The sequence below is a fragment of the Castor canadensis genome, chromosome 8 (genome assembly GCF_047511655.1).
Source record: "Castor canadensis chromosome 8, mCasCan1.hap1v2, whole genome shotgun sequence".
Lineage (NCBI taxonomy): Eukaryota > Metazoa > Chordata > Mammalia > Rodentia > Castoridae > Castor > Castor canadensis.
The window spans coordinates 126871305-126898661 of NC_133393.1; the positions used below are offsets into that span (position 1 = coordinate 126871305).

Genomic DNA, 27357 nt, shown 5'->3' on the forward strand with positions numbered 1-27357 from the left:
GTCATCAGAAGGACTTAATAAATAGGGGTATTCTGAATCAATAAATACTCTATAAGCAGTAAAAACATTCACAGCTATGTATATCAAAGTTAGTACATCTTATTATCAATACTGAGTAAAAGAAACAAGTCACAAAAGAATAAGAATAGTAGGATTAGTTCATACAAAATTTAAAAAAGCAAATCAGAACTATATTTTAAGGACACATAAATGGGTGTTTTTAAGAAAAAAAACAAACAGGTAATAATGAACACCTATATATAACTTACAACATGGTATTCTATGTGCTTTCCATATCCTGATCCCAAAAGCAATCAAGAAATGCCATTTGCAATCTTCTGTGTTCTAGACAATGTGCTATGATTAATAAATGCAGTCTTAATTACTGGCAATGTCTAACATTGCTATTTATTGAATACCTAACTTATTTTAAGGCCTCAAGGCATACACTACTTCCTATAATATACATATCATATGTAGTATGTATAAGGTACATTCCTATAGTAATGTGCCTTACTCTTTGTGATCTCTACTTCTTATGAATGCCATTAGCACACTATCTGCAGGAGTAACATGCTATTAAAAAGATGTTAATGCTAAGATGTCATTAATTTCAAGATACATTCTGACTTCAGATATTAGAAAGTGGAACAGAGACAGTAAAATACAGAGATCAGATTATTAATATGGCAAGAATTCCAAGATTGGAAAACACAAGTGGGACTGATGTTGAGTCTTTAAAAGTAGGTGGAATTTTGGTTGGTGGGGAGCAATCAGGTATTAAGGTTCAGATTCATGTTTAGAACTTTGGGTTTAGCCTTCTAGAATTCCAGTAGGTGAAATTTTAGTCGTTTGATCTCTATACCACAGCAGGTCTCCCCAGCCCTAATCTATCAGAGAGACAGTACTATAAACAATAATGTCAAATTTCATAAACATTTATTTTGCCAGACGTGGTGCTAAAGCACTCATCACAAACCCTATAATATCAACCCTTAAGACATGGATCCTCCATCATCCCCATTTTAGGCATAAAAAAATGAGGCACAGAGAAGTTTGTTACACAATGCTAATTAGTGACAGATCCAGAATTGAGCCAACATTTTACTTTAATTTCTTAAGTTCTGCAGTATACTACCTATTTCATATGGTTAAAAACCAAAGAAATTTCATATCCACATCTTGAAATTGGTGATAACCAATTATACAATGACTTTGAGAGCCCAAAATACACTTCTTTGTTGTAACCTATGAGATGATTACATTACAGATAATATGGCAAAAATGAGTTCGTTACAAACAACATTCTGTTTAAATTAACCTGTAATTTAATAGGAAGGTTATGTAGACTTCATTCACATATGAAATAAAAACAAGACAAAGGCAGAACTGTTTTTACATTGTAGTATAAAAATTTATTTTTATATTAAACAATATATAAGTCTGAATGTATATTTTTTAGTATTATAGCATAGCTACAAACACTTGTTTTCTGGGCTCATCTTAAACTATTTTTAAATTCAAAGTTTACGCTCAAAACAGCACAAAATAAATATGTTCCCTATCTTCTAATACCTAAGTTTTAGAGAATAACAAACAATCCCAATGTACACAGTTACCTTAAGTGAGATGTTATCCACGCAATACACAAGGTCATCCACTATTTTCCCAAGTTTGTCTATGATGGAATAATTACTCAAGCCTTCAGAAATATTTGAAAACTTGTCCAGAAGATTAGTCAGGCTGACTGACAATTGTTTTACCATCTCCTGTAACCAACAATGACTAGGCTGGAAGAAATGGAGAGAAGAGACAAGGTATCTATTTTAGTAAGTGCAATAAATTTAGAGTGAACCTCAAAACTAAATGTTTTCGCTACTGACGACAGGACAAAGGATTTCCTTGTAGCAGAACAGGTCAATTCTTGTGTTTTGCTTAACTCAGACCTAATATCCAGTTTCAAAACTGACAAATGCATAAAGACCATTGATGTCACAGGTTTTGCCCTTCCATGGAAGAAAAGTCAGACAATACAAAGACAATCCTTACCCTTTACAAAGTTCAAATATTAATGAAATTAAACTCTACTGGATATTATTCATAATTTACTCATTTTGTTATCAAAAAAATTTTAGATGTAGAGGGAATTACAAAATAAATTACTGAGGGAGAGTGTGCTAGCCCTTCAAGGAAGTCCCAGTCTTTTGGTGTACTGGACTATAAAATAATTGACTAATAATAGCTTATGTTCCTGAAATATTTGATAGATGCCAATGCTTCTAAACAGATAAAATCATGTAGATGTTTTTAAAAGCAACCCTGATGTCCCAGTACCACCAAAATAAAATAAAATAGCCCTGGCAAGAATTTGGTCCAAGATCTGAATAGAAGTGCTTTTGCCTAGTGGAAGGACGAGCTATGTTCTTAGTAGAATCCAAAGCAAAATGAAAATGTATTCCTTGTTTAAAACTATTATTCAAAAACTATTAAGCTTTTCAAGATTGTGAGAGTGGTACATTAATCCAAGCAGGGAGCCCAGCCCATAAAGCCAGGTTTGCCCATAATTAGATGCTCAAGCCACACACGGCTGGGCTCAATCTTGCTGTGAAACTCCAGGCAAGCTACATAAATTCTGTGACCCTTGAATTGCCTGTGTATGGAATGAGAATAATGGAACCTTCCATAAGGGAATAATTTGAATAAGTTGCATGAGGACAATATTTGTTTTTAAAAAGTCTTTTTCCCTATCATGTTCCCTCCGACCTGGAACATGCTGGCATATGGGAGCTGCTCAGAAGCTATTTTCTGAATGAATGCATGAACAAACAAACAACAGTGAATAATGAGAAAAAACACTCTTTATCAGGTGTTTAGTGTACTCTGCAAAGGGCAAGAGAGTTAATATTTCAGGCTTGGTGTACCAAGAGTTAAAACAAAGGATATTATGGTAGGATACATTTACAACAAGATAAAGCATATTTCCACACATTTTTTTTGCAAAATTCAAAATGTAATAATCTTTTGAAATATGGATCTACTAATGAGAAAAATGGATTTCTTTTTTGGGGGGCTGTATTGGAATTTGAACTCAGGGCCTTGCACCACCACTTGTGCCATGCCCCCAGTCCTTTCTGCTTTAGGTTATTTTTCAGATAGGGTCTCCTTCTTTTTGCATGGTGCTGGCCTTGGATTCTGATCCTCCTACACATGTCTCCAGTGTAGCTAGGGGGTCACAACTATATGCCACCGTGCCTTGCTTGTTTAGTGAGATTGGGTCTCACTAACGTTTGCTCTGGCTGGCAAATTCATCATAACTAACTTCTCAAAGACTACATGTTAACAAAGAATGTTCAGAATGGATCGTTTGTTTTTTAAATCACCACTCATCTAAAGCGCATGCAAGTTCCTACTTGCATCATTAACAAGTCTCTTTCAAAGCTGTCAGTCTTTCCTTGGGTGCTTAATTGCTCTCCAAATATCTCTCCTATTAGGCAGTGCTAACTTCGTTTAGGTAGTCTACCCTATGAGCAAGGGCTGATAGGATATGGAATACAGCAAATAGTGTATTTGAATAGTATTTTTGCGTTCACATACTAGGTGCTTAAAAGCTGCTTTTATTGAGAAACATGGACTCCTTACTTGGGCCAACAGATTAACTAAAAGCAGGAATCCCAGCCTCCATTTTGTATCTGTCTTTGTCTGAGCCATTCTTTCATCTTGGGTTCCAGGAAGGACAGGACTGATTGATAACTATGACAAGGGACTGAAACTACCCCCAAGCAACAGTAAACCTCACAGGACAGATCACCTCGGAAATGAGGGCAATCACCAGAGCTGGAGTAATCTCCAGCACCCTGGAGTAGGCATAATCAATCTCTTGGGAACCAGATTGCTCCCCTCAAGTGATGACAGTGATAACAACTGCTAGATAATGGTTTACCAGGACCCACCCAACCAGTCCTGAGACAATGTACTGTGAGACTACCTGGGCCACCTCTGACCACCAGAACACACCTGCAACTGGGGCTGTTTTTGCTTAATTTTTGCCCCCTGCCCTAATTCTTTATCTATCTCAGGCTAAAGCTCATGCCTGTACCCTGAAGATGGCTGGAGACAAATTGAAGTGCTGTCTTCCTGTGGCTGCCCAGTTTACATAATGAATCTCCTTTCTCTGCCCTAAACCATGTGTCTTTCTTTATTTGGTATATAGTGGCAAATGGCTGGACCAAACATGGAATCCCAGGAGTTTGGGCCTGGGGTCCAAAAACTCCAGTTTCAGCAGGCTAGTCTTCACCAACTAGTTCATTCAGCGGTAACTGTGCAAATTTTTCTGTGTTAATTAAGTTCCATATACTAATCTCTTAAAACTCTTTGTTCAATGTTACAAATATTCTTGCCTATCCTTCTCTCAGATCTTCTGACAAGTAACAACCAAAATTAAATTCCTTTGTTTTGAATTAAGGCATTCCTTTTGTTTCTGTGGTTGTTGCCTTACATGAATGGGATCTCTCCCCCACCCCCCCGGCCTTTTTTTTTTTTTTCTTTTGCAGTTAAAGTAGAAAAGATTTTATTTGTTTCTTTATTTTCAAACTGGAGAGTTCTGGAGTATTTACTGGTATTTCTTCTGCTTTTCTTTATTTTCAACTAAACTCTGTTTACATTTTGTATACTACTTTCTATTCAGTTATAACGCCTCCAGCCCCCATTTTCACATACCTAAATCAACAGCCTGAACAATCAAGTTTTTTTCACCAAAATTTTCAATGCTAATCCTATGGTCTCTTATAATTAAATGTCAGAAATCGTACAATCTAATGCTACCCCAACCTTTCAAAAACATTCATTTCAATATGCTGACAGCTGATAAAAATTTCTTGACTACACTGCTGAATAACCATATATTTTTAAAATCCTCACTGCTGTATTCTAAATGTTCATTCTTGCTTGTGCCATAACTCTCTTGCAAAAGACTATATCATCAACTCAAAGTTCTGTTTATTAATTTGTTTAGCCAGCTGCATATTAGCCTTTTAAGATTCTTGGTTTCATTAAAGATAAAAACCCAAGTGAACAAATAATATTAAATGTCAACTTGTTTTGACTTGCCTGCCTTTCAGAGGAAACCAGTTTTGACTGGAACATCAAACTGTTTTGTATTTTTTTAATTAAAGATAGTCAATGGTTTGCAAAGAGACCCAAACACAATGAACTACTTCATTTGTGAGATGATAGGAGCTCTTTCTGTTTTCAGTTCTTCCAAGATTATGATTATGAAATAAGTGATTAAATGTTGTCAAATTCACAAACAGAATTTTTTCCTCTGCCTTAATAAATAGCATTATCACTGCTTCTTATCTTTCAGAAACAGTTTTAAACTGAAATAGTTTAAAATAAATATTGACTCACAACATTCATTAGAAGAACGTAAGATATAGTGTTCTCTCTTTTACTGTAATCAGTTACAGGAGATGTTAAAGAGATGACATAAAGAGTAGTGTTCAGATTCCTGAAGTACATGTGGCTTGATTTCATTCACCCCTATGCATAGTTATCAAAAGAAGAAATACAGACTGCTTTGAATAGAAACCATGCCTGGATTTTTCCATGACTCCGTGCTACATATAATTGCTACCTTTTTTCTTGGTAGCTTCTGTCTTACATTTTATGGATAAATTAGAGCAGCCCTGTCTAGGACTACTGAACACCATGCACTTTTTATTGTTATATACTTACAACATGCATTATTCTAGAATGCTGACCCCATGATATTGAACCAATGTCCTTGGCCTGCTAGCCAATCATATTCTCTCTCTCTCTCTCTCCTCTCCCCCCTTCCTTCCCACCACCCCCCTTTCATTTTTTCCTCTCTCTTTTTCTGGCAGTACTGAGGCTTGAACTCAGGACTTTGCACGTGCTAGGCAGGTGCTCTACCACTTGAGCCACACTCCCAGTCCTTTTTTTGCTCTAGTTATTAGTTATTTAGCTACTTAGGACCTCATCGTTTTTGCCCAGGGCTGATCTCAGACCATGATCCTCTTACCTACAGCTTCCTGTGTAGCTGGAATCACAGGTATGAGGCATCAAACCAGTCTTCTTGATTGAAATTTGGTCTCCCAAAGTTTTTGTCTGGTCCTTGAACCCTAATCCTCCCCATCTCTACCTCCTGAGTACCTGGCATTACAGGAGTGAGCCACCACAGTTGGTCCTCTATTTGCTTTCTTCTTGGGCCTAAATTTGTTATCAACCATGAAAATTCTCTGTGAAGGAGATTCTGAAGGAGGAGCTCTGGCTTCTAAACCTAGCCTCTAATCCAACTAATCTAATTATCAGCAGCAGTCTAATTCCAGGGCAGGCAAATATAAAACTTCCTATAAAAGCACTTTGCAAAACCTTTGTGTGTTCACATTACTAGCACAGGATATCCAAAATCTTGTCTCCTTTTTGGATAAGCTGGGTTTTCCAATTGATTTTAGTCCTCTCCTTAGACAATTTTCTTGGATCTTCAGTGTTTACTTTAGTCATCTAACTTTGCATTTTCTTGTTTGAATTAAAGTAATGTAGAAGCCTCAAACTAATTAAGATAGTAATCAACCCAAGCACTGTAAATACATGTTATTTCCCAGAGCAGGGCTATAAATAGCCCCTGAGCCAGACTTCAGGTAGCACAACGAAGAACATCAGGAGATGAGGTAGCGATGATTGATGGAGTGGAGACCCTTAGTTTTCAATCCCAACTCTGTCAACTCACTTTATGATTTCATACAAGTAACAAAGCAATTTAGGGCATCCATTTCTCCATCTAGAAAATAAAGGGCCCTGTCTAATGTGTGTCAGCCAACTTGAAAATCACTATCTACTTGGTACTACTTACAACTCAAAATATGCCTAAGGTAACTAAAGAAATAAAATTTTACTTAGCTGTAATTTCTTTATATTTGAAAATTGATATTTGATTTGGTGATTGGAAAACTTTTAAGTATGCTTGAAAAAATTAGGTATATGAAGCTAAATTTTTCAATAGTAAATTTTATGAAGATCTAGTAACATAGATTAAATATTTCTGAAGGAAATTTTGTGTCTGCACTGCAACATGTTGTAGGCATAAAATGCACAGTAAATTTTGAATAATATAAAAATGTAAAATAGTCTATTAATAATTTTTATATTAAATGGACAGTAAAATTATTGTGTTTGGGATATAATAAGCTAAATAAAATTTACTGCACTTAATTGCAGCTCTTCTTTCTCACTTTTTTTTAATGTGGCTACTGGACAATTTAAGATTATATATGTAGCTCCCATTACATTTATTTCTATTGGACAATAATGGCCTAGATGTTCTGAATAGTGTCCTACCATAACTAATTTTTATTAAGATGGGTCCCAGTATAAAAAAAAACTACTTAAAATAGTATTTAAGGTCATATTTTATCTACTTTATGCTTTTTTTTTAAAGAAATACTTTCATATTACATGGGAGGTGGAAGTAGACAAGAAGATAAGTATGCTTGCTACTTGGTTGACTTCTATTTCTATAGTAAATGCTCTGTGCCATAAGGGTGGACCCTCAGGATCCATACAGTAAAATTTCTTGTAGGCTACATCTGATTGGATTATGCTAGACACCTCACCTAGATGGCCCAATAAGAATGCCTCTCCCAAAATCAATAGTGGTGATAGGAACCGTGATTAGTCTCCGAGCAGGCTGAAACTATAATATATCAGGTTGGGAGCTGTAAAGCAGTTATATTCCACCAAATGACTGGAACAAAGAAGAAACAATCCACACAGAGAGAAGAAAAATCTGTAGAGATTCAGAGCTGGGAAAAGGAAAACCTGGTTGTTTTCCAATCCTGGTTCCTATTCTTCCATTAAGCCCCGTTGCATCCTTGCTTTGTATGCATGCTATTTTTTATAATAATGGCTTCTTTTTCTGCTTTTTTTTCTCTAAGCTTGAGTAGACTGCTATTAACAAAAATCTCAGGAGTCTAAACTAATAAGATGGGCTCTTTCAATACTTGGAAATTTTTACCAATAGTTAAATGTTTATTGGTAACTTTTGAGTAGCTATTATTTGCATTAGATTGTCTAATGAATGTTAAAGAAATACAAAGAAGTGAAAGATTTCATATCTACTCTTTCAATAGTTAAGATAGAATAAAAAGAAAACATTATAAAAAATAATGAGAGCTGGGCATAGTGGTACATGCCTGTAATCCCAGCACTCAGGAGGCTGAGGCAGGAAGATCATGAGTTTGAGGCCAACCTGAGCTACATAGCAAGACCCTGTCTCAAGACAAAACAAGAACATATAACAACAGTAACAATAATGATGATGATGATAATGGCATCCGACGATTATTGTATACGTATCACACCTCAAACTTTTCATTTTAATTACTTCTGATAATACTTTGAGATAAATGCATACCAAATACAACATTACATTGCTGTGTAAGCATTATGATGTTATACCCAACTGAATACTTTCTGCACATATTCTATAGTAACCAAAAGGTAACAAACTGAAAGGTAAGATCCACGGCACGTAGTGTCAGTGTTGCTGACCATGTGTCCTAGCACCAGGCAAACTGCTCAGCACAGAATATGTGAGGTGCCAATCCCTGGCCATATGATACATAGAGAAAGCACAGTCTAGAAGAGTATAAAATGGCCTTGTGAGAAAGAGGAAGGTTAAATCTCCCTTGGAGGAGATGACCACCTTGTGATCATCTCCAAAACATGCCATGATTCCATGAGTAGAGTTTGGATAAGTGGTTGGGAGAAGAAAGAGTACCCCAAGCAAAGGGAGGCAGCACTCAGCCCAGCATTGGAGCTAAGAATAACATGCATCTGGCTGGGGTGGCAAGTCTGTGGGGGGGAATAACGGGTATAAGATGAGATGGTTAGGGTGAAACAAGATTAGGGAAAGTCCTAAGCATCAGGTTAGGACTACGGCCTTCGGCCTTCAGTAAGTGGGAACAATGAGGTGCTCTTGAGTATAAAAATGACTCAATAAAAGCAGGAGACTCAAGAAAACCACTTTCTTGAAATTGTATAATAGAACTCTTATACCTAAGCTCTTTCATGAAGTGCACAAATACTAAAAAGAAGATAACAGTAATGCTAAGGTGCCGATTCTGTGTGATGAATTAATTAGAGGAAGTGACCTTATCATAATAAGCTTGTGGGCTATATTCAGTTCAAACGTGCACCTCAAGGAAATTACAAGTAATCAAAAACAGGACACTTTCCCCTTTTCTTTATTCCACAAATTATTTTTTAATTTTATTTATTGATTTTTGGAGGGGACTAGGTCTCAGTTCATAGCTCAGGCTGGCCTTGAACTTCCTATGTAGCCCAGCCTGGCCTTGAATTCAAATTCTCCTACCTCAGCCTCCTGAGTGTTTGGATTACAAGGGTACACCACTGCACTCAGCTTTAGCAATATTTATTAAGTGCCTACATCCTTTTAGAGCAATATATACACACACACACACACACACACACACACACACACATAGAATTCTCTCCGTATATTTATGGAATTCTCATCCCTGTGAAATTTACAGGTTAGTAGAAGATAATCCATTTTAATAATTCCACAAATAAACTGCTACTCTGAGGAGTGCTCTGAAAAGAGCTTCTAATAGGAAGATTTCGTTTCATTAAGGAGGTGAGGGAAGTCTTCCTTAACAAAGGGAAACTAATATCTGAAAGAGTCAGAAGTCACCTAAACCAAAGGACCAATCAGAACTCCAGGTTTAGAGAAAGCCATGCAGGAAGGAAGGGTGGCTACAGGAACATGTGAGGCTGAGGGGTTTAGAACCTGGAAAAATGCCAGATCATGACAGTCATGGAGGCCTTATTGCAAGAGCACCATTTCTTGTTTCTGAAGAGCCAGGGGAAGTCAGTTAATGTGAAAAAAGAGGGATAAAACATTATTTTAAAGCCATTCTGTCAACTAAATAAGACATCAAATAATAAATCCTAGAATAGCAAAGGAGATATGAGTCCAGAGACATCAGGGCCAGGGAAAGGAAAGTAGAGACAGCTCAGAAGCGAAATCCTGCATGGCTGAGGGAGGGTACAGCCAAGGAAAGGTGGCTGGGAGGCTTACTGCTAGAGTAATAATATATGTAGTCATCACCTCCCTATGTAGCTGTGCCTTAAATTACCTGAGGGGCTGGGGGCTGGCTCAGTGTGCTTAGCATGAACAAAACCCTGGGTTTGATCCTCAGCACCAAAAAAAAAGAAAGAAAATTTAAAAACTGACAAAGATGTAACAGTAAAGATGGTTCGGGTAGGAATCACCCACAGATGCTAAACTTATGGGCAAAACCTACAAACCCTGAACAGCAAAGTTGTACATGGTCTTAGATGCTAGTTACTAAGTACACAGAAATCTGTTGAACACCTTGCCTAAGTGATAGAAACAAACAGCTTTGTTGAGAGTAAGGCAGATACCGTTTGCCTCTAGACATAACCTGAGCAGGCATCATTGTGTATATAGCATCATGGCTTGGAATGAATAAGCTCCACAGAATCATTAAGAAACAGCAATCAGTTATCTGACAGAGAAACACTGTACCAAGGGAAGGGCTATCTCATTCAAAAATTTCAATACCACACTATGTGCTGGTGGCTCATGCCTGTAATCCTAGCTGCTTGGGAGGCTGAGATTGGGTAGCTCACGGTTCAAGGCCAGCCCAGGCAAACAGTATATAAGAACCCAAAATAACCAGTGCAACAATGGAGTGGAGGCATGGCTCACATGGCAGAATGCTTAGCCAGCACACACACACACACACACACACACACACACACACACACCAGTACTAAAGGCAAAGAAAAGCTTAGGAACTTTTTTTTTTGTGGCACTGGAGTTTGAAGGCGGGGCCTCACACTTGCTAGGCAGGTGCCCTATCACTTGAGCCACTCTGCCAGCCAAAGTGCATGAACTCTTAAATGAGACTAAAGAAACAGGATCTATTAGTTTCCTATTGTTGCTATAAAAAATTACCACAAGCTTAGTGACTTAAACAACACAAATTTTATTTTGCAGTTATTGAGGTCTGATGTACAAAATAGGTTTTATTAAGCTAAACTCAAGATGTTCACTGGGGTTGTGTTTATTCTGGAGGCTCTGAAAGAATCCCCTTTGCTTTGCTCATTCTAGCTTCTCCTTGTGGCCCCTTCTTCCATCTTTAAAGTCAGAGGAATAACATTTTTAAATCTCCCACTCTAGTTTTGACATACCTGCGTCTCTTTTATTATTCATGTAAATTAGATTGGGCCTACCCAGATAATCCAGAATAGCCTTACTATCTTAAAATTCTTAATTAAATTGCGTCTTCCAAGTCATCTTGGCTATGTTAACACATTCACAGGACAAGATACCTTTGGGGAGCCAATATTTACATAATATCAAAATGCAAACCAGAATCCTGGACTGGATCTTATGCTGGCCAATAGATTAAAGGATTTTCGTTTTTGCTAAATTTACTGGAGTTGTAAATGTACTATGGTAAGGTAAAAGAATTATTCTTTACTTAAGACATACACACCAAAATATTTAGAGGTAAATGGCTGTGATGCTTACAACTTGTTCAAGGGGCTCATAAAATTAATAAAATACGTATACACACAGAGAAGGAAAGCTATTTATTAATAAGTGTTAAAAATAAGTGAACCTGGATTGAAGAGTGCATAAGGTTCTTGCAACTTCTCTGTAAATTTTTAAATATTTCCAAATAAAAAGTCAAAGAAAACTTGAATTAAAAACCAAGAATGTTTGGCTCAAAGAAGTCACTCATAGTTCATGTAACGTTACAGACACTAGAATGCAATCCAGCAACTATTCTTTCTACAGTAACATTACGAGTAAGTGAAAAGGACCAGAAACGTTTCAGGTATTTTTAAGATTATGAAGTTGAAGGAAATCCCAACCAGTTGGCAATATTATAGTTTTGAAGATTTTAAAATAGAATTGGTGATTATCTTTGGATTTAAACACTAACTGGTAGATCACAGCCTACTATTTGTGACAGAGAACTTGCTAGGTCATTTTCAAAGAAGGTCCTAAGGAAAGTAGACTCCCTTTTTCAGGAATACTTAGCTGATGTTAAAACAAAAGTAAAAAAAAAAAATAAACTGTATTCTATTCTAGAGCTTTCTCCTGCCCAGTGCCTGAGGCAGAATTTTATTGCTTTGGCCCTAGGGAATCTTCCTGGCGCTCATTCCCACTCCACCTTCCATTGTTTAAAGACAAAAGATAAGGCAGCTGCGACTCTGACCACTGACAAATAATCACAGGCCTCTCCACTGGGAAGCCCCTCTGGTCTTGGCAGAAATTAACCTTTTAAAATGAAGGTAAAACAAAGGGTGAGACCCCTATTTCTGCCCAAAGCCCACACGTGGGCTTGTTTCTTGCCAACTGTGGTGGCCAAGAACAATGTTTCTCCAGTGGTTCCAGGATAGCATGCCAAGATCAAATAATAGTGGATTTTTCTCAATTACAGAAACATACATGAAATATGTGGCAATAAGTTGGCTTTATTTTTATGTTTGGTTCTTTGCTATCACCAACCAATGCTGAAGTTTATGACCTAGCATCGTTTATGATTAAACCAGCACCAAATAATCTATTTAGTTATTTTCAGTTTAACACTTGTTTTGCAAAGAGCAGCTGGGTTTCTTTGAGCAAGTTTGGCAATCACCAGACTAAAGGCTGCTGTGGTCAGGAGCAGGGTAAGTCTTTATTACCTAGAAGCTTTCTTCCCAACAGTTTCCTTGGCGGTGTAATTATTCAGATTCCCTACTTTCTGTATCCCAGGGTTAAAAGAGTCCGATGACCTGGGGGTTTCTTTTTAAGACTGTCACTTTCTAGTTTCATAATCTTGGGAAAAATACTTCCAAGCTGTAAACCTCAGTGTGTCATTTGTTAAACAGAAACAAAAATAGCTATTCTACCAATTCACAGACTTTTCCCAGTCATCCAAGTGAAAAACATATATGAAACATTTTGCAAATGGAAAAGTGCTATAAAAAGACCAGGTAATTTCCCTCCAGTTATTATGAACATTACTTAAACTTGTAAGGCAAATAGCCTTAAAGTGTCCTGGCAAAGTGTTGGATCCCTAACACTTCCTGAGTCAGTGATCAAATGACTGGATTAATTTACTTTCAGGTTGCTTTAATTTTATATCTCTATTTCCAGAGCATTATGCCTACCTCTGTAGGACAGACACTGACCTAGGCTTGAGGATAACTAATATGAAGATACATGTTCTAAAGAGTTCTAAAGAACTTTAGGTAGTTCTTGCTAAAATGCTGACTAAGTAAAACAAACAGCCATGAACAGTCTCTTGAAACAAAATTGAAATGAAAACCTTTTGTAGTCTTTGAAGGGCCTTTTAAAGTACATAGTGATTGCTTAAATTGGTAATAATTTTGATCAACCAATCCACAAAAATTACCCAAAACCTTAAACAACCTATACAAAGTCAATATTTAATAGATACCTGATAAATTATGGAAAGATGAGAATTGCAAAAAAGAGAGCAACCCAGGTGATTTTAAAGGTACTCTAAGAACACAACAGTTAAAATAAATTAACATGGAACAACATGTAGCATGCTGGAAAATATAAGCAAGATGCACCCTGGTATATAGTATAATAACATTAACAGTACACTTATAAATATGTGAAATCTTGACATCTTATACATGAATGCATTCTTTGCAGTGAAAGTATAAGAGCATGCAGGGTTACTGTGCATCCTTTTGTTCTGCACAGCACCAGTGGATGCTGTCCACAGCCCAACACCTGAAAACAGGCACTGAAATGAAAACTTCTAACTCAGAATAATTGTTGCCACTAGGAAACAAAGTGGGGAGTAATGGAGATAGGAAAGGAGCATACGTGAGGCTTTAGTTATAATGTTTCATTGTTAGTGAATATATTTGAAGCAAATATTACAATGGTAAGGTTTGATTAAACTGTGCTGGGTGTACACATACGGTATTCTTTAAGATTGAAATATTAATGTATGAACTTTGACAATATGTAATGACAAAAATAATTAAAATTTCTCAGTTTTAGTAGTAGAATAGTGTTTATAACCATAACCACATGTGTACATTATCAAGTTCAAAGAATCTATTGCACCACTAGTAAGTTCAGAAATATAATGTTTGTGTCCTTAAATAGGAAAGAAGGGAAACTTATATGAGAACTTTTCAGGTAAAAACAATAAAATCTTATACTCAAGCCTTTTTGAGAGATGCTCAGGGAAAAAAGAAATCCACAGCTAGGTGTAAGGATGATGACTTCATTTCCTTTGGGAGTACAGGTCTAAGACATATGTACTAACATGCTCATTGATTAATTTGCTTGAGGAGAAGGAAAGAAAAAAAAGACTTTGCAAATCAAATTCCAAAAATATCTTCTTTAAACCTTGACAACTGGCAAAATCCTAAAGTGCAGATAATTTCCTATCTTGGTATGACTGGCCCCATCTCTTCTATCAGCTACTAAAATGAAACTCAGAAATGTTCGGTTTACATACCAAAACATCCATCCCGGTGACATAGTTGAGGGTTATCATATAGTCTTTTGGAAGATTTGCCACCTACAGAAACAACAACAAAAAAGAACTCCTTGAGAAAATTCATACACATCAACTATAATAATTTATCCTCTATTTCCCTTTGTAGTCAAAGGGAACCTCCTAAAAGCAAAGTAAATGATAACACAAAACACTTTTGGAGATATTAGTGTTTGAACTCAGTGCCTTGCACTTGCCAGGCATGAATTTTATTTGAGCCATGCCCCCAGCTCAATAATACAAAACTTTTGAATGCCAAATTCAATTATGGTTGGCTAAGTATAACATACTCAGGTTTGGAAACATGACATGAATTTCAACCTCCATCTGTAGTCTTGGAATTCCCCTCTGGGACTATTTTCCAACTTGCTTCTGCATAGAATTTGTAATAATGTATGCTTTTCTTGTCAGTGATTCTCAAAGTACATACCTCAAAGTGACATATCAGCATGAACAGGGAACCTGCTAGAAAGGTGCATTCTTGAATCTTACTTAGCACAGCCTCCAATGCTCCTGACACAAGAGCAAGATGGAGAACTACTAATCTATGTAGATCCTAAGAAAAGTCAGTGAAACTTCAAAAGAACAAAGCTATTTATAAGATGCAAATGCTTTGTAACTTAATTTAGAATGATTGAGTTTTTTGATATAACTTAATCCACTTACCTTGGAATGGACACTTGAGATGCCTCAAATATTTGCCTACCTTCTTTTAAAAGCTTTTTAAGAAATGTTGAACATACTCACAAGTCATTTTGGCCTAAGTGAATAAGTAACATATTTGGAATCACAGAATTTGGAACCAATCTAAACTCTTTGTTCCTTGGTTTCTCTCATTTATAACATGGAGATATAGTTATTATCAAATAATCACTTAATAGTCACATTACTGTGTCACATCATGAATATTTCATCCATTAAGATGTATTTACTGAGAGACAAATGATTTCAAAGCAAATAACCTCTTCATTTTTTTTCCCTAAAAACTTCATTTTTTCCTATGGAAGGCTGAGATCATATGCATGTTTGTAAGACTAGATCATCTCTTTCAAGCATTCCATAACACAAGTCATATATTGCTTCTTAGTCTTGCCAATAGCTTTTAGAATCTGAGGACAACTTAGTAAGAAAAGACTTCAGGCAAAGGTTGCATAGTCAGAGGGGACCCAAGGTAGTAACTTGTCACCCTGTACACCCACCATCCTCCTTCCAGTGGTACCACTTCACTCTCATCTCAGACTTGAGCTGACACATCTTATCTGGCTGCTCCTTCTTCAATTCACTTGATGAGTAAAAGCAGCTAATATTCATCAAATCTTTTCTGTGTGCTAGGCACTGTGCTTATGGAGGGCATAAGATGTTTGTCACATCCAATCCTCAGATCCCTCTGACACAGCATCTCTATTTAACAGGTGATGAATCTGAGGCTCAAAGAGGTTAAGTAACTTGTATAAGGTCACATGGCCACCACATGTTAACTCTGGACTAGAATTCTAGTTCCTGTGACAGGAAAGCCTCTTCTGCCTTGTGGCTGTGGTTCACATTTTCATATACTTTCTGGACATTTGTCCTGGGTACTTTCTCCTTGCAAGTCTCCACTGTTACTCCTCTTTATGTCATTCCCAATAAGACAGAACCCTCACTGCCTATTGGAAACACATCTGGGCTGCTACAGAAGGTGTTGTTTTTCACTTATTGTAGGGCTTAACTCACTTGTTCTTCAAGCTTAACTTTCTTCCTCTCAATCATCCCACCATGCTCCCATAATTCTTTATATCTTCTGAATCTTTATCTCATCTTTGAAAAGCAAAAAAGACTTAGCCATTTTACATAAGTCCTGGTGGAAAAGACACAGTGGACACCTTTGTAGGAGTAAAAGATGGAATATGAACCTGAGCAGTCACAAAATATCTCATTATGAACCAACTATGTAAAAATTAAAGCCATTCCACAAGGAAAAATGCAGCAAGAAATGGCAGGTATTGTGAACACAAGCTGCTTAACAATTTAGACTATTCTTAAGCATAATTTAAATTATTTAAAAAATATAAATATAGAATCAGTTTAATTAGTATTTATAAAACATAAGATCAAAGTAGGTATCTAAAGAGGAAAGAAAATGTAAGGGACATTCCGCCCAACATCATATTATAGGTAATTTAAATTGGTCAAAGAAATCAAATAAAGTTTACAAGAAGTTCTCTGACCAGGACACTGAAATTTCCCCTCGTATCAACTGGAGGATGGATTTCTACATTGAGCTGACTTACTGGATTTCTAGTGAGACTAAAAATGATAGTATTTTTGAAAACTGTTTTTCAGTTTATAATTTTTCAAATATAGTCTCTACCACAATCCCCTGAGACATATTTTATTAAGCCCATTTATAAATGAGGACAGGGAAGGAGGCTCAGAGAGGTTAGCTGGCATCTCCAAGGTCACAGGTATCAGGATAGCTATTGGAGGTAGGAAGCAAACCCTGGCTTTGTGCCGGTGCTCTGTAAACCAAGCTTCAGAGCAGTCTCCACTTTACCACCTTCCTGGCTTTCATCGGTTTCTTTCCAATTTTATTTTGAAGAGAACTTAAAAAGTCAAGTTGTGGGTAGTTACAGTCACTTCAAGAACTATTATATAAATTTCTAAGCACTTATAATATGTTGAATAGCATTCAGAAAACACAAATAACCTTGTGAAAAATTCAGTGGCTCTGATGCATATTGATCACTGTGGAACATTTTATAGAGTAGAGGGAGTCTTTGGCCTGCAGTGTAAATGTTCCTCAAAGGCACTGAGTTTGATATTGGGGCAGCACAGTTTCTAGAGATAGACTGCTTTAGGTTGGATCCTGTCCCTGCCACCTGTTAACTCAGGTTTTGAGCAAGTTAATTCAACTATTTTAGCTTTCATTTCCAGATGTATGAAAGTGGGAATTATAGTAGAACTGAGATAACGGTTTTTATAAGGACCAAATAACTCATGTGAACTACTAAGTGCTTGGGCATGGTGTGAGTAGGTCTGAGTTTGTCTGAATATTAAATACAACAGAGTGGTGTATTAGCAAGAACAGACAGATAAAATGTAAGAAATATGCCAGGAAAGCCAAATCCTGAATGCTGGGCTTTGGGAGTCAAATGGGAGGCAACAAGGTTTAGCAGGAACAGGTCTACTACAAGACCTTACAAGTCACTTTGGCCTTTGGCACATCGTGTTATCTCTCTGGACCTTCTATTCTTTGTCTGTAAAATAAAGAGGGGAACTAGATAATTACTAAAGATTCAGTCTGGTTTAACTTTCTCCTAAAATCTGTGGTGAAGTACTGAATGTGGCAATCAGGGAAAGAACATGACAGTAAATTCAGGAGGATTAGTCTGGAAGGACAGACTGGAATGAGGAAAGAATAGAGACAGACAGAGGTTAGAAGACTACTAGAAAAGTTCTGACTGTGTTAAATATTTTTACAGTCTCTAGAAAAATGTGAACCAGTCTAGATTCCAGGGAGGGGTACCCTGTTGTCAGGTTTAAATAGCTAGGTAAATAATACTCCATATTTTGAAAATCAATCTATTTTACTAAAATAAGTTGAGAGAGAAAAGTGAAATAAACTGATGGAAATTTTACCAAAAGCCAAAATTTTCAATCTTTGATCTGGAGTTCAAGGACATCAGTATTATGCCACATTTTATAAAATGCATAAAATTTAAAAACAAGTTATTTGCCGATGGGCTAAATTTACAATAAGGCTCTGTTTGCTATCTTCAAGGGATGTTCTGAGGGCTGACCATACTCAGTGACACTGGAAAAAATTGCATAGGAGAACTGCATTTGGAAATCATGGATACTCAGCCAAGAAAAAAATCTTGGCAAGTCAAACTAGTACTGACTGCATACCATACCCTGCAGGTATATGGACTCAGGAGAAAAGAACTCAAAGTCAGAATACTTAATTCCCTCTCTAGGTCACTGATCTAAGATCTTTGGGTCTCCTCATTCAAATGTCATTGACATCCATAAATCTCATGAGATCAGCAGTGCTTGACATTTGTGGCAAGACCCTTACAAGTCTCAGTTGTCTCCAAGGGAGGACTCAAAGTACAGTAGTGACTCATGACTCCCTTGACACTATAGGAAATATTATACGTAGCTGAACCTTTCTGGAAAAGGCATCCATGCTTTTAGTCTCATCAAATCCAGCAAAGTGTAAGAACCATGCCTATACAGAGAAAAAACTAAATCTATCTAAATATCATAGTTAGTTCACTCAGGTACAGCAGCTTATTATAATGTTGGTTATTCAGCCTTCAGAATTAACTCAGGAAAATGTCTTTTTATTTCTTTTGATAAATTACCTCCCACTAATACCTACTAAAAAAATCTAAATAAGAAGGTCAATTTCCTTTAGTTTTCAAAAGTCTCTGGGTGTTTTTTCTTCTCTTTTTAAAAAATGATAACTCAAAAATTTTAAAAAGTGCCTGCCTGTCAAGCATAAGGCAGTTGGGGTTTGAGTTCAAACCCCAGCACCACAAAAAAAAAAAAAAAAAAGACAAATTTGGGATACTCAGGAGACTTTTCTAGACCATCTTCTTCCTTGTTTCCTTTAAATTCAAGAGATTAAAAACATTTGGTCTATTTCAAATGTTATATGAATATGCTTTGTCTCGTCCAAAACTCATGCTGAAATTTAATCCCCCATTATGATATATAAAGAGGTATGACCAAGTAGAACCTTTAAGAGGTATTTAGGATTTTCCTCTCATAAACAGATTAATCTATTCCTGCAATTAATGGGTTATCTCAAGGGTGAATCTTCTACAAAAGCCAATTTGACATGATCTCAACCCCGATCCCCATATCTCACCATGTGATACATTGCACCGCCTCGTGACTCTACCACAAGACACTGAGGTGTGGTCTGTCAATGTTAGACCTGAACTCAGAGCCAAAATTAATCTCATTATGCTTAGTTTATGGTTCTATGTTATTAGCAACAGAAAACAGACAAAAGCGTGTATGCACACATGATGACTCCACTTAAGCAGCACTAACTGAACTTCTTCATTATGAAGATTCAAGATGATTGCTACTCAGGTAATAAAATTCAATACACTACCATGATAATTCACAAGTTGAAGCTTTCATCTCAAACTACTGGGCAGGCATTATATATTATGAACTGGGCTCTTGTGCAACAAGAGGGTTGGGTTCAACCCTGTACCCAACTTTCCATTTTCCAGGTAACCATGGTCAGGTTGCTCATCCTAGATTCCAGCCTCCCAAACAAGGAACTAGCGGTAAAGGTAATTATCCCATAGAGTTGTGGAAACTACAGCAGATAATCTATCAACATATTCTGTGTGGTACTTGGATGCAAACTAGACATTTTTTATAAATATTACTTTTAATACATTCTGCCCTTTCTTTAAATACTGCAAGTCCAAAATTTAGCTTTAAATAAATAAATGTCTACTGACTATAGGAACAGACATTAGAATGCTAAATATTACAAACTAATAAAAAACCAAACTTTTAAAGCTATTCATCTTCAAACTATCACTCTCAAAGGTCAAACATCCTTATGTGAGACCTCTTTTTTTAAAAAGAAATCATGCAAAGATCATTTGAAGAAAAGCTTCTAATTAATCTACAAACGGAGAAATTCAGAGACTCCAAGCCTTCACTTTAAATATATAGGTAATTCAAATTAAAAAAAATACTGTTTGAAGAAAATTAAAATCAGAATTAATCAAAACTATTCATTCAAAGTGTGCAAACTTGTTATCTGAGGATAGATTTATGACCTCTTATGTTCATCTCCAAGAGTCATGCATTACTGTAACAATTTAAGGTAAGGATCTGTCATGAGACCAGGAAAACCATGAACTCCTTTGTTTCAATTCCATCCTACTGATGTGTGGACTGACCTTGAAAAGAGAGTGATTTTCACCTTTGCAAGATGGGGATGGGACAGCCATCTACCTTAAAAAATACTGAGAAAGACACTTCAGATATTTAAAGATAAAGGTATTCTTAAAAAGCAAGAATATCACATTTAATTAAATTTCCTGAAATATATCACATTTAATTAAATTTCCTGAAATAAAGGAAAACACCAGAAATGAAAGGAAGAGTAGGGAGAACAAATGAGGAAAACTAATTTGAACTACTTCAATATTTGGCTTCCTCCTTACATGAACACTGACAAGTATTAAAAGCTATACCCTGGTTACCGATAGGTGAAAGTTTTTAAAGTTTTATTCATCCTCTTCCTAGATACTTGACTTTTTCCCTAGGTAGATCTGAGTTTGCCATTTAAAACAAGTCTTGCAACATTTTTTAGAAACAAGGCAAAATGTTCTGTAAATAGATGAACTATTATGCTAAGTCAACATGCCAGAAGGATTTCAAATAAAAACCACGGGAACCATAGGGGCAGCACAAAGTGTCCAAGAAGAAATTTTAAAAGATATATAAAGCCGTAAATCATGAGCTTCTGTGACATGGAATTCACTCCAACGAGAACAAACTTAAGGTTTGTGGGCATAGGGCGAGTCTCCACCTAATGCAAGGGCAGAACTGGTAGAGAATACAAAGAAAGTTACTGGGGAACATTACTGCAAGTACAAGGCAAAGACATACTGTCAGCTCACTTTCTCTCCTCATATAAAATAAACCAACATTACTCCTATTCTATACAATCTCCTTTGGAGGAGGCATACTGATTTATTCCTAGAAGTGTGACCTACAGAAATATCATTATGGAATAAAAGAACCTAAGGCTGAAAGGGCTTCCAAAATTCTCTAACTAAAAGGGTCTTCTCTTCTTTGGAGATGACAGACTTCTCTGAGAAGTGATGAAAGCTACATACTCTCTCCTCAGAAACAGACATAAATGACATAAGGCACATGTTCCACATGCAAGCATTTGAAATGCATGAGTCCTGGGTAAAGAACTATTGATCATGTCCAGGTTCTTCATTTCAAAAATCATGAAACTGAATCCCACAAAGGTTTGGTAATTTATGCATGGTCATCCAGGAAACCCAGAGGTCCTCACTTCTCTCAAGATGATTTGTCTCACCATATTTTAGAGAAATGTTGTGATTGTCCAGCTCTATAAAACTTGTACTGTTTGAATTAATGAAGTGAATGAGTTAGAATAGGGACACCTAGCTTCTTTTTCAAACATAAGTAATGATGACAAAACCACTACAAGCATTATGACCCAGGCAGTCTTAGAACTTCTAAGCAAATTATCTTGTGCGAACCTAGTCTGAAGCATGAAGGTTTCTACTCCTCACCTCCCCAAGCAGAGATTCAGTATTTCTGCAGGGCTACCCTCCTTGCCCTACCTCAGATAAGCTCTCTGAGAGAATATGATTGGATGGTTCTCTGGTTAAAGCAGTGGCATTCAAGTACCCTTTCATAAGCTCCATTGAGTCTTTTTTCAAGCCAAGTCTTATTTGGAAACTCAGCTACATAAACAAAAGCAAAAGGGCTTCCTGGGCTCCAAGAGTCAGTTTGAAAACCACTGCTTCTGAAGACACAGCCCTAGTAATACCAGGAGCTGGGTTTCACCACTCTTTGGTATCAGTTTCCTTATTTATTTATAAAATACTTTGCTGTCTCTAACTTCCCTTCCAGCTCCAGTATCCTCTTATTCTACAAATACCACCAACAGTATAAATGGCTAAGATTTAAAGGCACTTAGTATATATTCCAGGCACTCTTTTATTTTCAGTCATTCTAAAACATTAAGTACTATTAATCTATTACAACTTTTGAGGAAACTGAGGCACAAGGATTATGTGATAGTAACCAGTAAAACATATTCATATATACTTTTTCTTACTTAATTTGTACCACAAAATTGAGAAGTAGGAACTGATATTTAGAAAGGTAGTTACTTAGCCAAGGGCAAAGAGCTGGGATTTAAACTATGCATCTGCCAGATTCCAAAATTCATTCATTTAACCCAGGTTGGATCCTATGTTGTACTACGAAATGTTTTAAAGGCCATTACTTATGTTTTGTTATTATGATGTTATTGATACAATTCATATTTTTATTTAGAATGCTTATCTCCCAAACAAGATTATGAAAGCCCTGAGCTCTGAGATCATGTTATACTTTTCTATTTCCTCCTCTACAAAATACAGGCTATGAATTATGCAGGTCTTTAGTCAATTACAAGTGATCTTCTGAGTCTGACTTTTTATTAACTGGACTTGTTTTCAAGTGTCTTATTTAAATATGTTATCCAAAGAAAATACATTAACTTTACATAGAACAACTCTTGGAATCAATATTTTTTCTCCAAGTCAAGTGCTGGGCAGTGGAAAACCATTTTTTCTCAGTTTAGTGATTTGACATTTGCCCTTAAAGTGGGGGAATTATATTATTTTACTGTCAATATTAATAATATTCCTTTCTGATAATTTCTTCTTTCTTGCCTTATTAATATGTCTTGCCATCATATTAATGAAAGGTAACAGGATGATAATAAGCAGATGGTTAAAGGCAAGAACAGAAAATCTTGGAAGGTGCTTACAATGCCTATCTGTGCCATTTCAAAACATAGGTTTGACATTTCACAGGAATTTATGCTTATTAAGTCATATTCCTTTAACACTTCAAAAATAACACCTACAAGTAATGTTTCTTTATTTTGGTGGGAGTAGGGTTTGAACTCAGGGTTTTGTGCTTACAAAGCAGTCACTCCATCACTTGAGCCATGCCTCCAGTCCCTTTTACTCTGGTTATTTTGGAGGTTGTATCTCTTAAACCATTTGCCTGGGCTGGCCTTGAACCATGATCCTCCCAAGTAGCTAGAATTACAGGCAGGAGCCACTACACCTGACTAATTTTTTTTTTAAATATCATGTCAATCGTGGATGCTCAGTCTGTGGTTAGAGATACCATAATCCTCCAACCATGCCTCTTTTGCTCTCTAAGGCCAGTGCAAGTCTCCCAACCCATTCTCAGTGCCTATGGTTACACAAGCAGCACAACTAGAGTGGCAATTTCTCAGTGACCTACTTTAAGCATACTTTGAAGTTTGTAATAATCTGACATTCTTATAAATCTATATAGTGAATATATAACTAGTCTTAATAAGAGCTATGACTAAATTAGGGTTAAGACACATTTTGATCTCTAAACTTTTGACATAATAGCTCATCTAGTTGGGTGTGATAGTGTTCAACTGTAATCCCAGAACTCTGTGAGTTGGAGGTCAGCCTGGGCAACAGTGAATGCCAACCAACCCTGGTAACATGGCAAGACCCTGTCTCAAAAAAAAAAAAAAAATTAAAAGAAGGCTAGAGGTATGACTCAAGTGGTAGAATGCCTGCCTAGCAAGCATAAAGCTGAGTTCAACCCCAGTACCTCCAAAAAAAAAAAAAAAATGCAGACTAATACTTGAATTTTGGACTGAGGATATATCTTAGTGGTAAAGCACTTACTTAGAATGTAGAATGCACAAGGCCCTGGGTTAAAACAAATAAATAAAATAGTAATTTCATGAACACCTTCTACTGATATACACAGATATAAAGAACTTATAATCTGAACACATATTATCTTTTTAGTACTGCTTTTTTGGTCATAAACTAAAAAGATGGTTTTTCTTGAGGAAAAGGATCATGCTCTACATTTCCAAAAAATACTTCCCCTCAACCCCATCCCTTCTCTCAACACCTAGCTGAGTGTACAGTAAGCAAAACTACTGCTTTGTTCACCAGACTTCCAAGTAAAGCATAAGGATACAAAGTTAGCTGCTTCACCAAGAATGTTTTTATGTTTATTTACCTGTCTATTTTTTTCATTGCTGGGGATCAAACCCAGGCCTTTGTGCACACTAAACAAAGAATGCTTTTAAACCTTGACTGTCGGGGTGTCCTAAGAAATCTGCATAAATGGTGTCTGTCTGTCTGTCTCTCTCTTTCTCTCTCTCTCTCTCTGAGTGTGTTAGCTGTACTTTTCTAATTCTGTATTGAGGCTACTTCAACTACAAAATTAAACTTCTATTTTCAAGTTCTGTGATGAACCCTAAATAAAGCATTTAAACTAGGAATGTACATCAAAAGCAGGGAAGATACAGTCCCCTCCATTCCATATAGAATTACCTCAACGAGTATATTCTCCTTTCTTCTTTCAACATGACAAGTCTCATTTCTTCCCTATTCTAGCATCACCTATATTCTCTAGTCAATATACAAATAACTGAGAAACTATTTTGAACAAGAAATTTACAAAAATGCTTCTCAAACTTCGTTCATCTTGAAATCACACTATAGTCCAGATGAGTATGTACAATCTCGCCTAGGTCACGAGAATTGGGAAGAATGCACTTCAGATGGGTTATGCTCTCGGGTTTGAGTTTTAAAAGAAGCATGGAGAGAAGCTAGGCAGGAAGCTGGCAGTGACCATGGGGCACCAGTGCAAAATGGCTTTTGCTGAGGGAAGAGCTACAATGTGACAAATGTGGACATGAGTTTGTTCCACATTTAGGCAATAAATACTTCATTCACTGAGGGAGCAACCCCCTCCGCACACACATGTGACAGAAAGAGGAGATGGATACCTCAGATGTCCTGTTGTGAAGCCTATTAGAAGAATAGGAAGGTGTGTAGAGAGGACAGACCACAGAGAAGCCCACTCAGCAGACAATGGGGAGCGAGCTGGTGTGGCATATTTGCACACATCGACCTCTCCAGGGCCTTTCACTGCCTGTGACTGACGGACAAGACCAACAAAGAAACAAAGTCGCTGAAGTGGTGTATGATGGGTCAACTTTATTAACAAATTCTCTAAGCCATAAATATCTCCTTATCTACTCTCTAGAAACCCTTTAGAATAACCCCATGATTTCTTTCCTTGTCTTAGAAAAATACAAGTTTAGGACAGCAGAAACATAAGCCTCTAACCAACAATCACAACAAAGAGTTTCAGCTACTGAAAGGCATTCCCTACTTACCAATTTTGTGATGTCTTTTACATTATCAGTCACGGGATTCCCGCAGATCTCTTCAGTTTTGACGAGAGGATTGAAGAGGAGCAGTTGAAGATGAATGCAAGTGATAATCCAAGTCTAAACAAAAACAGAAACATTTCTTGGTGTCCATCAGTTAAAATCTATAATCATGCAAATTATTAACATCTTATGCCTTATGTGGAAAGAGCCAACCTACTATATTTCTATATGCTAAAGGATCAATCTACTCTCACCAAACTAGAAAAACAAAAACCAAAAAATAAAACTCCCAGTTAAAAATCTTGTTTGAATTACTCTTTCAATGACATTACTGTTAACTTGTGTTGAAAGCTTTCTATAGCCAATTTCCTAATGGCAATTAGGAATGAACTTGTAAGAACATGTGAAGGAATTATCACTTAGGATACCTTCTGAAAACTAGAGAATGTGTAAGATTCGTACCTTAAGGCACCAAAAGAAACCTCTCTCTATTTGGAGTGCAGGCTGTTTGGCAAGTAGCGGCATAACTCCTGAGTGGGGCTTTAATCTAATTGTCTGCAACAGCACACCAAGCTAAGGCTAGAAAATGAGGTGTATTTTTAGATCTAAAGCAGAATTTAACCTAATTTCTGAGGCAGCAAAAGAATTATTGTATGAAATCAGTTTTTGAGTCATTTAATAAGGAAAAATACTTTCTTAGCCAACAAGAAGATATTTTTGAACCTTAAGCAGGAAGAAATCACACACACATACACACACACCCCTCTCTGTGAAAAATAACACTCTCTACAATGAATTATAGTTATTTTTATGCATGTCTTATTTTTCCTTATTTGTGTATTTTTCAGAATTTTAAGAACCTAAACATCTGATTTAAATTTTCAGTATCTGTGTAACACACAAAAAAATGGTGCTTTGCATATAAAAAGCCCTTAATAAATATTTTCTGGATGAATTTATGGCCAAGGTAAAAATATAGTCTAATGGTATAGTCCAGCAACCACTCTGAACATGTACCATGAGACTGTGCCAGTCACCTGGGAAATGAAGATGATGAAGATGCCCTTGAAACTCAGAGACAAGAAAATAAATAATACCCACACCCTGTGATAAATGTTTTGGGAGCCCAGTGAAGAAAGTAACAATCAATTAATCTTAAAGGGGTGAACCTGTGGCAGGAAGGCAGCTCCAAGGAAAGTCAGAACAAATGTGACTCTTCCTGGATTTGGGGGGCCAAGGAGAAGTTCTCAAGCAATGATAATAACAATACTACTACTACTAATAATAATAACAATAACAATAATAACAAAAGGCCATTCCAGGAAAAATAAATAGCATTAGCAAAGACATGGAAATGTGAAGATATTTTAAAATATGCGAGAATTCTTTTATAAATTAACATTCATCTATGGCATTTTAAAAGTACACAAAAGCCAGGTGCACATGACTGAAATCTTTCTTACGCATGTAGCAAGCCATATGTTAAAAGGATCTGAATTATTATTTTTCATTAATATCTGCACACTAACTAGACATCATGTTGGAGCAGGTAATGACGATCATATGCTAAAATTTCTAGCATCATAATGCTAACTCTGTGGACATAGTGACTTGTAAACAAAATTAAAACCTTCTTATTTCTTTAGCATTGTGGCCTATTTTAGCATTAATCTTGTTCAACTTTATAAGGCTACTCCAAGCAGTGTGGGATCAGAAATCCTTACAATGCCATCTCCCTTGGACCACAATGGAAGATTTTCGGGGGGAAATCCCTCTTTC

The 27357-nt window shown here is 36.5% G+C and overlaps 1 protein-coding gene across 3 annotated transcripts in view; it reads right to left on the minus strand.

Annotated features, from left to right (window-relative positions):
• The window catches only part of Kitlg (KIT ligand), a 79428-nt gene that overhangs the window by 22232 nt on the left and 29839 nt on the right, over positions 1-27357 (minus strand). For all 3 annotated transcript variants that reach the window (XM_020162337.2, XM_074084088.1, XM_074084087.1), the window contains exons 2-4: positions 25582-25695; positions 14571-14633; positions 1620-1790 (exon numbers count right to left, since the gene is read on the minus strand). In XM_020162337.2, coding sequence (XP_020017926.1) covers positions 1620-1790; positions 14571-14633; positions 25582-25695 — 348 coding nt within the window. The remainder of the gene's footprint in view (positions 1-1619; positions 1791-14570; positions 14634-25581; positions 25696-27357) is intronic.